Here is a 13,608-nt window from a genome sequence, read left to right on the forward strand (position 1 = left end):
GGCTGGTACTGTGCCGATCTGAAGCCAGAAGCCAGGTGCTTCTTCCTGGTCTCCCATGCAGGTGCAGGGCCCCAAAGACTTGGGCCATCCTGAGTGGAGGATCCTTTGATCACAGAAATCCCACTGCCAATTGTATGTAACAATTATAGGAATTGAAACTAGAATTTTTTTTAAACTTGAAATAGAGATAGACCTGTCTTAACAGCCAGACCAACTTATAAAACACCTATTCAGAGGCCAGTACCGTGGCTCACTTGGTTAATCCTCTGCCTCCAGCGCCGTCATCCCATATGGGTGCTGGTTCTAGTCCCCGCTGCTCCTCTTCCAGTCCAGCTCTCTGCTGTGGCTAGGGAAAGCAGTAAAAGATGGCCCAAGTACTTGGGCCCCTGCACTCATGTGGGAGACCCAGAAGAAGCTCCTGGCTCCTGGCTTCGGATTGGCATAGCTCCAGCCGTTGCGGCCATTTGGGGAGTGAACCAAAGGAAGGAAGACCTTTCTTTCTGTCTCTCCCTATGTCTAACTCTACCTCTCAAATAAGTAAATAAAATCTTTCAAAAAAAAAGAAAACACCTATTCTAGTTACCCTAGTACTTTCCTAGAACTAAGGCTTGGGAAATGTTTGCTATATTTTTCGTTTGCATTCTCTAAAAAGACTAAATCCTGATTCTTTCTTTTTTTTATCTCTGCAGGGATAAAAAAGAAATATCACCACTCTATTCCATAGTCACTTAGAACTCCATGCATTTTTCATGTATTTTTGGCACTCTTGCTAGTTATTTCTTGAAGGCAGGGTTCCCAACTGTCTGAACACTGTGAGGGTGCCCACAGAAGTGGGGAAGTTCAGACTCACTGACTGAGCAGTGAGTGGCTTCGAGCAGAAAGGGTTGCCCAGTGCCCACCATTGAGCCCATGCAAGAACTTTTGCAAGGGCAGAAATATCCTCACTCTCTTTATTTTTGCCTGGGAACTTTGTATAATTAAGTTTCTCCCTCATTGATTTAACATATATATGCATAGTTTTTCCATAATATGTATTTTCCATGGTCTTTTTGAAAACTGCTTCCCATATACATGGATTTCAAAACTTTTTACTTTGACTATGACCTTGTCTAAATAAGATCAGAGTTGGAGAACTCAAAAGGCTTTGGGTTCATGCTGCTCGTGCTGGAGACCTGGATGGAGATCCAGGCCCCTGGATTCAACCTGACCCAGTCCAGCTGTTTGGGGCATTTGAAGAATAAACCAGGAGATGGAAGGTTCTCTCTTTCTTTCTCTCTCTCTCTGTGTGTGTGTGTGTGTGTGTGTGTGTGTGACTGACTTTCAAATAAATAAGTAAATTACAACTTTAGGAAGGAAGAGAGGCAGAATAATGATAGATTGCTTTTAATTGAAAACTGACAAATCTTTTCCTGTCCCATGCCCAATCTAGAGCAGACTCTTTCACCTTTGACAATGAGGGTGCTTTAAAAGTTTGTGGAAAAATAAAATCAACAGATGTTTGATTTAGTGCAAAAAAATATGAAATCCATGCATAGTTTTTTCATAAGATGCATTTTCATGAATTTTTTGATGACCTCTTGTACTTCATGTCTTCTGAAGAGCCAATTTCTTTATGTTGAGTGTATAACATGGCCAAACATTCAAGAAGAAATTGAACTGTGCAGTTGATCACCTAAATGTTCAGAAATGCCAAACTTTGGAAATAACTTCGTGTTTGCTTCTGTGTGTTTATAAACAGAGGAGGAGAGAAATAGCTTACCAAATGTAAAATACTAAATAATGTCTTTAAAGTCTCTGCTTTTATTAGTTTTCTTATTCACTGTTCTGAGTTCCTCCTTAGTTCTCATTTATTTATTATATATTTAAATAAATAAGTCAGATTGAAAAATCTTGAAGGACAAATGTTGTTATCACAGTTATTTCTTTAAATGTATATTTTATAGCATTAAAAAATCTACCAGATGAATTAGCACTGTACTTCTCATTGCCGTTGTTTACTTGCATGACCACTAATTTTATGTAAATAATTCTTCCTTTCTCAGATTTTGAAAATTTAAACTTTGGCTTTTCTATGGGTAATTGTAGAACTAAACCCTTTAAAATTTTTCAAGCTTTGACTTTCAGCTTCCCAAGCTATTATATTGAATAAAGCTCTTGTTTTGAAGAAAAATATAGTTTATATACTTTAAATTTTCATGTAAGAAAAATACTTTATAATACATGATCCAATATCTTTTACTCTTGAAAAAAATAAAACTACCCTACAGTAAGGCAGAAATGCTGTCCTACACCCACTTGTATTTAGAGTAACATTTTCTTGCTTAAATAGACTGAATACTGTAAGTTCTGGTTATTTCTTTTCCATGGAGTTAGCTTACCAGGAAATCAAAGTGTACAATTGTTAGTTGTTTTAAACAATTTCCTATGGATACTTTTTCAGATATTCTTTGGAATAAGTGACTATTTCTTAAATGTTTAAAAAAGTACCTTATCTAAACTGAATACCACACAACAGAGCATCTTAGCACAAGATATAGACCTATGTGCTTTGCTATTTTTAGTGAGATTTTTTTCTGTAAAGATTATAGTAAAAAATCGTATTTATATTGTTGTCTTTATTCATAGACTTTTATATGAACTCATTAAGAACTTATGTTCAATAATTTAATACCACAGATTTCTGCTCACAGTTATTTTCACTTTGTTCCCCAATGTAGGGTTACAACAGTCTCCAGGGTTCTCCAGGCTCCACAACTAGTCCTTCAGGATTAACTCAGTTAACATTAGAGAACACGCTGGGCAGCTCTGCAGGGTGGACAAGGAGAGGATGTCCAGAAGCATTGGGAAGCCAGGGTTCCTTGGCAAAGCAAGAAGATAGAAATGACCTGCAAAGGAGTCTGTTGCCCGCACCTTGTCTTTCTCCCCCTAGAGGAAGCTGTGGATCTTCTCAGAAAACTCCAGACCCCCTTATCAAAGCAGAGGCTCTACCAGCCCGTCAAGTGCCAACTTCACTAAACAAAACCTCCCTGAAGGAAATCACAGCTGAAAAGTTGAAACCAATCCCTGAAGTGTCTGTAAGTGCCTCTGCCGTGCTTGACATATGCAAGTGGTGCCTCCTGTTGTGTCTGTTCTGTTCCACTTTGCACCCACTTTTAGCAGTATCTATTTTTCATCATTTGGGTGATTAGTAATGTATTTTCTTTCCTATTCAGATGTGTTTTAGTTCAGTAACAGCAGCAGTTAAAGAGTATATTGCACATCCTAATGATAATAGAATGCCTTATGTTTTTAATGAGAAAGATAATTATGTGGTTTTCATCGTAACGGTTATTTTTTTTATTTTCCAGTTACTTCCCATGATTTTAGTTAGCACTGAATGCAAATTATAAATGAGGATCTTATTTTTGTGCCAAAAGCTTGCCAGTAAAATTGACAGATTTTCAATAACAGTCTACATTAGGAGCCATAAAAACATCATTATTCTGTTCACTTTCTGGTCTCTCTGCAGCAGTTCCCCAAATAATAGATGATATGAGTGAAGGTTAACAGGAAAGCAGTGTCATCAAATAAATCCCTAGGCTGGTAGGGTGGCTATATTCATGTCCATCAGATTGATTTTTTCCTCCTCCCTGTGTGTTAGTGCTTTGCTTCCTTCAGTTCTCTGTAAGCTGAACTGAAAAAGTGTGGAACAAATGACATGGATGTTCCTATTTGTTAACGTTAAAGGTTTTCTTTATATGTCATGTCCTATGTGTCTCATATGTGTTACAAAGTGAAGTTTCAGTTCAATTACATTCTACGAAATTTGGAGTGGATTCATTGCTACCGAGCACAGGTGGTGGACATACACATCATTGTCATCAACAAAGCAGAAGGAGCTAATATTTCTTGAATAATTACCATATGTCAGTCAGTCAGTGTACCAAGACCTTTTCCTTAAAGTATTTCCTTTAATCCTCACCAAGACACCAAGAGCGGCTGTCATCATCCTCATTTTCAGAAGAGGAAACTAAAGTTTAGATTGGTTACACAGTTTGTTCAAGAGCAACAGCTAGTTAGGTGAGCTGGTTAGTTAATTGAACCTAGATTTTCTGATTCTGGAACTACTACCCAAAACTGTTATGCTGTGCTGCAGAACAGGTGTTAAGTTGGAGAAATGTGAGAACCTCTCTACAAGAAATAGCCAGAAATAAAACTAAAATGTAGAAATTTTTATATCACATTTATGTGCATGTGTGTGTGTACAGGAGAAAATAGTATAGCACTTAACCTAATGAGAATGGATTTGTTTTATGGTAATTTAAGGATGAAAATTGTCAGTAATATTTTTGCATGTAGAAATACTTTTAAAACAAATGTTCTGGTTCTTCCTTATATTTTTCCCCTTTGGCTGTGCTAACAAATTTGAAAGTAGCTAATAAGAGGTTTATTCTACCAGTCTACTTCCCTCAACTGTAGCCAATACTGGGTTGTCAGAAAGAGAAACAAACTAACATCCCGTTAAGTTTCCCCCCTAATTTCTTTTTTTAATTTATTATTTAAGATTTAAGACTTATTAATTACTTGAGAGAGAGCGAGAAAGAGAGAATCTTCCATCTACTGGTTCACTCCCCAAATGACCACAACAACCAGAGCTCGGACAGACCAAAACAAGAAGTCAGGTACTCCATCCTAATCTACTAGGACCCAAGTATTTGGACCATTATCTACAACCTTCCAAGGTGAATTAGCTGTAAGCCAATTTGGAAGTAGAATAGCCAGGACTCCAGTTGGCACTCTGATGTGTGATGTCTGCATCACAAGGTCCACCAGAATGCCAGCACCACCCTCTAATGTATTTGCCACCACCTTCTAGGAAGTGGAATCTGGCATCCAAAAAACTGCTTATTTTTAGTCTCTCCATTTTTCTCTACAAATTAAAGCAGACTACAAAATTAAGCTTGGAAACTTCAGACACACATGAACTTGAAGTACCTCGCCACACAGCAGAACACATTGCCAAAAAAAAGGAGTACTTTTTACTACTAGGGAATAATAAAAGAAGTTAAGAGACCAGTGTTGGAAAGAAGAGCAAGACATTTGCTGTCACCCATTATCTTCATTTTAGAGGCTTTTAGGATAAGACCCAGAAACCAGTTGAATTTTTTCAAAAGACTTTTTTTAGTACTGCTCACTGCAGATATTTTAATACTCCTTAGAGGTAGACATGTCTCTTCTTCCCCACAAGATCCCTATAAGAAACTACTATTCCAGTTTACAGCTAAAGAAACTTGGAGCAGTAGCTTCAAAGGGATGAACAGGAGCAAGAAGCTTTATTTTTGGTTGAAGGTGCAAAGACATTGCTTCCCCCTTGTGCAAAGGAATTTGAACCTCAATGTCAGAATTCACCCTAACACAATTTTATCTCATAACAACCTGCATGATCACTGCAATCTGCAGCTCACATTTGCAAATCTGATCATCTTTTAATATGATATAAAATTGTTGAAGACATAGGCATTCTTGCTTCATTTCAAAGTGAATTTGTAATAAAAATGAAGTCTTCTTCCAGAGCCACCTTTAAAAAAGAAGTTCATGGGGCCAGCATTGTGACATAGCAGCTAAAGCCACTGCCAGCAACACCAGTATCCCACATAGGTACTGGTTTGTGTTCTGGCTGCTCTACTTCCAATCCACCTCCCCACTAATGGTCTGGGGAAAGCAGTGGAAGATGGCCCAAGTGTTTGGGCTGCTGCACCCCATGTGGGAAACCAGGATGGAGCTCCTCACTTTGGTCTGGCTCACCTCTGGCCATTGTGACAATCTGTGGAGTAAATCAGCAGATGGAAAATCTCTCTCTCTCTCTCTCTCTCTCTCTCTCTCTCTCTCTCTCTCTCCCCCCCTTTCCCTCTCTGTTCATTCCCACAGTGAACAGGTGCTGGTAACCAGTGTCTTCTTCACTTGGTGTTTACAGCTAAAAATCTGAAAGTGAGTCACCCTGAAGGTCATTGTACACCTACTTGCTCCACAAAGGGATTTTTCCCCAGATCCTGGAGACCCATAGGAATGACGTGTTTGTAAATAAATATTTCATTGAAATTGATTTCAGACAAAAAGGCTTTATCCTTTCAAAGTACACAATTCAATCTGCTATTTATTTATTTAATTGAAAGACAGAGATACACGTAGATCTCCCATCTGATAGTTTACTCCCTAAATGCCTGCAGCAGCCGAGGCTGGATTAGGCCAAAGCCAGTCTTTCATGTGAGTAGAAGGGACCCAAATACTTGAACCGTCACCTGCTGCTTCCCAAGATGCACATTAGCAGAAAGCTGGAGTCAGGATTAGAGGCAGGGCCTGGACCCAGGCACTGAGGTAAGATGCAGATGTCCCTTGCAGCATCTCAATCACTGTGCCAACTGCCTACCCCGTTGGTTTTCAGCATATTCACAGAACTGTGCAACTCTTGCCACTATTTAATTTTAAATCATTTTCATCTCCCCAAAAGAAATCCAGTACCCGCTAGCAGCCACTCTATTACCTCTGCCCCAAAGCCCCTTGGAGCTATTAATCTACTCTGTGTCTTTGTGATTTTGCCTAATTTGGATATTTCTTATCAATGAAATCATACAATGCATGGCCTTTTGTGTCTGATTTCTTTCACTTAGTAGTTTTTCAAGGCCCAGCCATATCATAATACTTCATTCCTTTTTATGCCTGAATCCATTGTATGGATTGTCGATATTTGTTCATCAGTTGATGGACATTTTGATTGGATTGTTTCTTTTTTTTTTTTTTTTTGGCTGTTATGAATGTTGCTACTGTGAAACATTTGTGTACAAGTTTTCATATGGACATATATTTTTAATAATCCAGTGTATAAACCTAGGAATGGAATTGCTAAGTCGTGTGGAACTCTGTGATTAATTTTTGAGGAACTGCAAAACTTTTCCAAAGGGGTAACACCATTTTGCATTCCCACCTGCAGTGAATGAGGATTCCAGTTTTTCTGCATCCTAGTCAGCATTTCTTCATGTCTGCCTTTTGCATATAAGCCATCTTAATGGATAGGAAGTGGCTTTCCACTATGATTCTGATTTGCATTTCTCAGTGACTAATGATGTTATCTTTTTGTGTTATTATTCATTTGAGGAGCAGAGAGAGAGAAAGAGGAAGGGAGATCCTATTCACTGGTTCACTTCCCAGATGACCATATCAATGGGGGAAGTAGGGGTGGCAAAGCCAGGCACCAAGAACTCAATCCAAGTCTCCCAAATATGTGGCAGGAACTCAACTACTTGAGCCATCACCACTGCCTCCCTCCAGGAAGCTAGTCTCAGGAGCAAGAGGCAGGCATCAAACCCAAGTACTCTGATATGGGATTCAGGCATCCCATATTCCAGCAGTGGCGGAACTTCCAGGTCAAATGCCTGGCCAGATATTATCTGTAAAAAAATTTTTTTTCATTTATTTAATTGAAAGCCAAAGTTATACAGAGATATGTTCCTAAATTTGTGTTTATGCATGAAGTTTGTATACCTTAAATAAAACTTTCTAGCTTATGAAAAAAAGTTACAGAGACAGAAAGACAGAGGAAGAGAGATCTTTAATCCACTGGTTCACTCCCCAAGTGGCTGTGACAACCAGGACTGAGCCAAACCGAAGCCAGAAGCCAGGAGCCTCATCCAGGACTCTCATGTGCATCGCAGGGGCCCAGCACTTGGGCCATCCTCTGCTGCTTTCCCAGGCCATCAGCAGGGAACTGGATCAGAAATGGAGCAGCCAGGATGCTGACGGGTACCCACCAGAGATGCTGGCAGTGCAGGAGGCAGCTTCACCCACATGTACTTATTAACTGTACATCTCTTTTGGGAAAATTCCTATTCAGATCCTTTACCTGTATTTAAATTGTTATAGTTCATTTTTAAGAATTCTTAGTATATTTTGGGTGAAAGTCCCTTATCAACTATATGATTTGCAGACATTTTCTTCCATTCTGTGGATTGTCTTTTCATTTCTTTATTGTGTCCTCTGAGCACAGAAGCTTTCATTTGATGAAGTCTAGTTTATCTGTTTTTTCTTCTGTTGCTTGTGCATTTGTTGTTATATCTCAGAAGCCAGTGCCTAGCCCCAACCCACAAAAGCGTTATTCTATTTCTTTATCTAAGAGTTTTATTATTTTAACCCTTGAATCTACTTCTGTGATCCATTTTGACTTCACTTTTGTGTGTGGTGTGAGGTAAGGCCTACCTACATGTTTCACATGGATTTCTAATTGTTCAGGTACCATTTTTTGAAGACAGTTCTTTCCTGCAATGAGTTGACCATACTTCAAGTGCTGTTTGTGGTGTTGTGATTCCATTCCACTGAACTTTGTATCTATCCCCATGCTGGTACCACATCATCTTGATCACCATAGCTCAGTAGTAACCTCTGAAGTCAGGAAGTATGGATTCTTCAACTTTTCTCTGCTTTTTCTTAATGGGGTCCTTGCACTTCCATATAAATGTGAGGATCAGGTTGTCAGTTTCTGCAAAAATGGCCAATGGGTTTTGGTAGGGATTTGAGGAATATTAGTACTATCTTCATGGTAATAAACTTAACCAGCCTATCATATGTCTTTATATCTTTTTAAATGTTCTTTAATTTCTTTCATAAATGTTTGTAGTTTTCACCATATAAATCTTGTGCTGCTTATATTAAATTCATTTCTAAGAATTTTATTAATTTTGATACTATTGTGAATGAAATTCTTTTCTTTTTTTTTTTTTTTTTTTTTTTTTTTTTTTTTTTTGACAAGCAGTTAGACAGTAAGAGAGACAGAGAGAAAGGTCTTCCTTCCATTGGTTCACCCCCCAAATGGCTGCTGTGGCCGACGTGCTGCGCCAATCTGAAGCCAGAAGCCAGGTGCTTCCTCCTGGTCTCCCATGCCGGTGCAGGGCCCAAGCACTTGGGCCATCCTCCACTGCCTTCCTGGGCTACAGCAGAGAGCTGGACTGGAAGTGAAATTATTTTCTTAATCTCATTTTTCTTTGTTCATTTCCAGTGTTTAGAGATATAGTTGATTTTTCATATTTTTTTTATCTTACAACCTTGGTGAGTCTCTTTTGTTACTTCTAGTAGTTTTTGAATGTGAGTTTTTTGGTTTTGTTTTTACTTTGTAATTTCCTATAAACAAGATCATGTTATGGGAAACAGATGCAAGTTAAATTTTGCTGCTTCTTTGCCAATCTGGATTCTTCTTATTCCTTTTTCTTTTCTAATTGCCTCCACAAATGAATTTCATTTGAATGGAAATTTTTTCGTTATTACAAAATAGTTAAGATTTTTTGATTTTGACTTTTGTGCTCTATTCAATTCTTCACACATATGTAGTGAGTTCAAGGAGCCTAGAATGATGCTATTAGTATGACTTAGGAAAAATACTTGATGACATATGAAAATTTTGAGAATTATCCTGAATCTAGAAATCCTTCTAATACTAATATAAATGCAGCTAGTCCATATATTTAGAATATGTGCATCTTGGGGATTTCCACCCCCTAAGCTATGTCTCTAAAAACAAAGGGCCTCAGGATGATATAATACAAATATGTTGGCTCTGGGTACATAGTCGTATCTCTTCTCTTTAGTGCCTACTAGGTCAAACACCCTCCCAGGTTCTGGAAGTACAACATGACTAAGATAAGGCCTCTCTCCTCAGGAGCTTAAATCTATTGGGCAATAGACAACAAGCAAATAAGTACCAACTATGATAAGGGTGTGAGAAGAAATAGGACGATGGAATAGCGCAGCAAGGTTGGACGGAATGGTAGATGCCTTTATGTGATATCTGAATAACTGACTTTTGAGCTAAGAGCTGAAGTCTAGGGAGAATTCAGCCAGGCAAAGAACCTGGAAATAGTGTTTTAGGGATTAGGAACAGCTAGATAGAAATCTCCTGAAATATGCATCTTTGAGGAAGAAGAGAGAATCCATGTCATTGAGACATGTAATCAAGGAGCAAGTAGAAGAGGATGAGGTGGGAGGGTGAACAGGGCTCAGGTCATATAAGGCCAGGAGGGCTTTGGTGACTAGAGTGATCTTTGTTCCAACTGCAGCAGCAAACTTGAAAGGATTTTAAGCAAGACAGCCATGTTGTCTGATAAACATTCAGAAGCATTCTTCTATCTGTCAAGAATGGATGCAACAGGACAGGAATGGAGGCAGAGAAAGCAATTAAGGGCTTAAACTGAGAATTTAGAGTAGACATGAAGGGAACTGGTAGACAACTGGAATGTTTGAGAGGTAGAACTAACAGCATATGGAGAAGAGGAAACAGGCGATATAAAGGTTCCCTCCTAAGTTGGAACTTAAACAACTCGGCAGTTGATAATCATATTTACTGGGCTGTGAAAGATTGTAGGAGGAACTTAGCCATCAAGATTTTGCAATCAAGAATTGCAAGGAGCATCCCATTGAAAATCTGTGCTCCCCAAAGTGCCCAAGTGAAGCGACTTTGTGGCAAAGGAAAATTACAGGCTCTTAGAAAACTGGGTACATGGGGAACTGTCTTTCTAACCCCCTGATATGGAAGAGTATTAATTACTCTTAGGAAATGCTTACTGGGATTGATTTGTTAATGACTTGGTAAACTTCTTCCTTGTAATGTTTTATTCATATTTTAATAGAGTTCTCTATTATTAAGTTTAAATATTTTTAATTAAGAAAGAAGTACAGCCCTCTGGGTAGTATTGCAACCATGTAGATAGCTAGTAATTAAACTTTTCCGCACATATAACTGTATTCAAACGATTTTGAATGCACCATTTTAAACTTGAAAGTGCCATTATGTGCATCTTTAAACAAACAAACAGACTTAGATACAGGCTTTGTGGCTCCAGAAAAAGTTTGAGATCCTTGAAGAAAGGTTTTTTTCATAAGAAAATATCCTACAAATTAAAAACCTCAATGTTCTTTTTAGGAAAAATAAAAACATGTTTTTATAGTAAAAGAATGGTAAAATGAATCATGTAAAATTTGATTTTAACTTTCATAAATCCATTTCTGAGTATCAAAACTGAATTATGGAAGGACATTTTTAAAGATATTTTAAGCTATAGTGCAATGCAATGTGAGCAAATTGTTTTCTTCTAATTGTGAAACAATTTCCTTTGGATAATGTGAAAAGGATTTGTTTCATCACCTTCCTCCTTGATGCTTGTGAGCTCAGTATTGGAGTAGGGAATCTACCATATATTTTTGAAAAGTAATAAAAATCTATGCAATATGTGTTCTACAAACTAAGAATGAAATTATAGAATTTTAAAAACATTCGATCATTTAAAATTCTGCACATTCTAGGGTATATAATACTGTTTGTTCAAAGGGAGACCATCTGTCTCTGTTTGTATTTGCTACTCAAGAATGCATTTACAGCTGTTTTTCCAACAATGCCCCATTGTTTGAAGGATTCATAAATGTGTTTCTGACCCCTTACTTGCTTTGGCTACAACAATATTGCATTGTTTCAAAACAGCTTTTTCTGTGGCGGATTGGCCCACGTGTTGCCCACATGTTCATTGCTGTGGCTCAACTTTGCAGGGACACTTAGAGGTGCCCCTCTGCCTCCTTTACAGAGTCTTCCTCATACCCGCTGGTCTCAGGCTGCTCTGGACCACTTGTTAACAACAGCCTTCCCCAGACAGAGCTCTCTGTCCAGTCTTTCTATTGTTTTATTCTTCAAAACTGGGAAGTCAAGATCCATGGCACCGTGGCTCAGAACACTAGCCAGAGTCCTGGCTTTGCTCCCTCTTACGTTTGTGATCTTGGACATACTTCTTGATCTTTCTAAGCCTCAATTACATCATCTATAGACTTGAGGAGAATAATGCTTATTATGAACATGAAATGAGAATGGAGCATTGTAGAACACCAAGCCCGTTATCCTGCTGGGTATTTTCCTAGTGCTGAGAGTTAGAAATGTAGACCTGTATGCCTGACATTCTGTAGCAAATAAAATCATTGTACATACATAAGATTCCAGAAGTTAGTTTACAGATACCGTTCAATATGTGAGAGCGATTATGATTGTGTGCTTCTTGCTCTGTGTTTATGGTTGAATCAAGTGCTGCACCGAATGAATTAATGTGTGCCTTCTGCCAGTTAACATGTGGGTGTTTTTGCAGGGATGCCCTGAAGAGAAAAAAGCATTTAGAAGCAAGAAATGGAATCTGTGTGGTCATTCCCCAGAGACCACCCTGTGTGTGCTTACCTTGTTCAGAAGCTAACTTGCAGATGCATAGTTTCATGGCTGATAGATTGAACTGAACCGGGGAAAAACTAGTAGCATTTCATCAACCATAGTGCTAACAACGGGAAGAATGTTTCACTTATCAAATTGGACACTGCTTACTAATAGCTTTTGGAAAACAGTCTAACATTTGATGTTTTGTCTAAATTGCATTATTTCCTTGTCTCTAAAAAAACAAGAGTCGTGATCAGTTTCTGAAAATATGCTGAAACTACAAAATTTGATGATTATATAACATTTGTGCTGCCAGCAAAAGAATTTGGTATAAAAATTTTCTGAGTGGAACTTGCTTATAGCCCTCTGCCTTCTCTGTGAATATTTTTCAGTACAAACTCCTCTGTTGCTCATTATTCTTTCCCTTTCATTCCATCAAGTGTTTCATTATTTGCAAAGGCAAAATGACCTTGAATAGAAGTATGTTACAATGATTAAAAATGGAATTATCTAAAATTTGGATGATAATATAGAATTACAGAAGTCATTAGGACATTTTGATACTCTCCATTTCTGAACATCCCCGCATGCAAATAATGTGCCATGTACTCTAATAAAGAAGAGCAAGTTAAAGCTTCAGAAATTACAGGTAGAAAAACTTGACAGGAATTAAGCGACTTTCAGAAGTTTGAATCCATGAAAATGCATTGACTGTTCAGCCAAAGCCACTATAGATGGGTTTGACTTACCCATGATTCAACTCAAAATTTTTTGACTTTTCGTGATGAGAAAGGCATACTCATTCAGTAGAATCCATACTTGACATTTTAAATTTTGACTTTTTCTGGGCTAGCAGTAAGCAGTACAATACTGACTCTGACACTGGGCAGCAGCAGGGAGGGCAGCTCCCTGTCAGCCTCACAGTCACAAGAAAAAACAGCCAAGACTTTACATTGCACTGTGTTGCCAACTTGGGATGTTCTGTGGTTTAGCTATAGTAGGTGCACTTCTAACCTAATCATAGTTTAATTTACGGTGAAATGGGTTTATCAGGACATAACCCCATTGTAAGTTGAGGGGCATCTATAGAACATTTCCTTTCCCCCAGTATTCTAATGCTAAGGTTAGCATCCTACTTATCAAATTTTTATTGAAGAAATTTATCTTCTCTAATGTTTTTGTTTTCTTTGGAAAATCAGGACAAACCCATGAGGAGACAGGTGCCTCAGGAGTGCTAGTTGGGGAAGAGATGCCCTGGGATACTAATGTGCCATCAGCCATTATATAAACGATCAGTGTAGAGATTAAATACTTTCAGTAAACAGTAATGGCTAGGAGATTAACCCTCAAATAAAAATGGCAGTTAAAGTTTAAAATTACCTTTGGAAAATGGAATTTTCTAG

The 13,608-nt window shown here is 38.2% G+C and overlaps 1 protein-coding gene across 10 annotated transcripts in view; it reads left to right on the forward strand.

The window, feature by feature from the left end:
• Positions 1–13,608, forward strand: part of CFAP20DC (CFAP20 domain containing) — a 277,464-nt gene that overhangs the window by 181,750 nt on the left and 82,106 nt on the right. For 6 of the 10 annotated variants that reach the window (XM_008260862.5, XM_089306006.1, XM_051852257.3 and 3 more), the window contains one exon: positions 2,718–3,074. The exons of 2 other annotated variants lie outside the window; for them this stretch is intronic. In XM_008260862.5, coding sequence (XP_008259084.4) covers positions 2,718–3,074 — 357 coding nt within the window. Of the gene's footprint in view, positions 1–689; positions 1,257–2,717; positions 3,075–13,608 lie in introns of all 10 variants that reach the window. 2 more of the 10 variants (XR_016214759.1, XR_011379498.2) reach the window with 1 other exon arrangement.

Source organism: Oryctolagus cuniculus, chromosome 10 (genome assembly GCF_051225735.1).
Source record: "Oryctolagus cuniculus isolate XC-2025 breed Fujian yellow rabbit chromosome 10, ASM5122573v1, whole genome shotgun sequence".
Lineage (NCBI taxonomy): Eukaryota > Metazoa > Chordata > Mammalia > Lagomorpha > Leporidae > Oryctolagus > Oryctolagus cuniculus.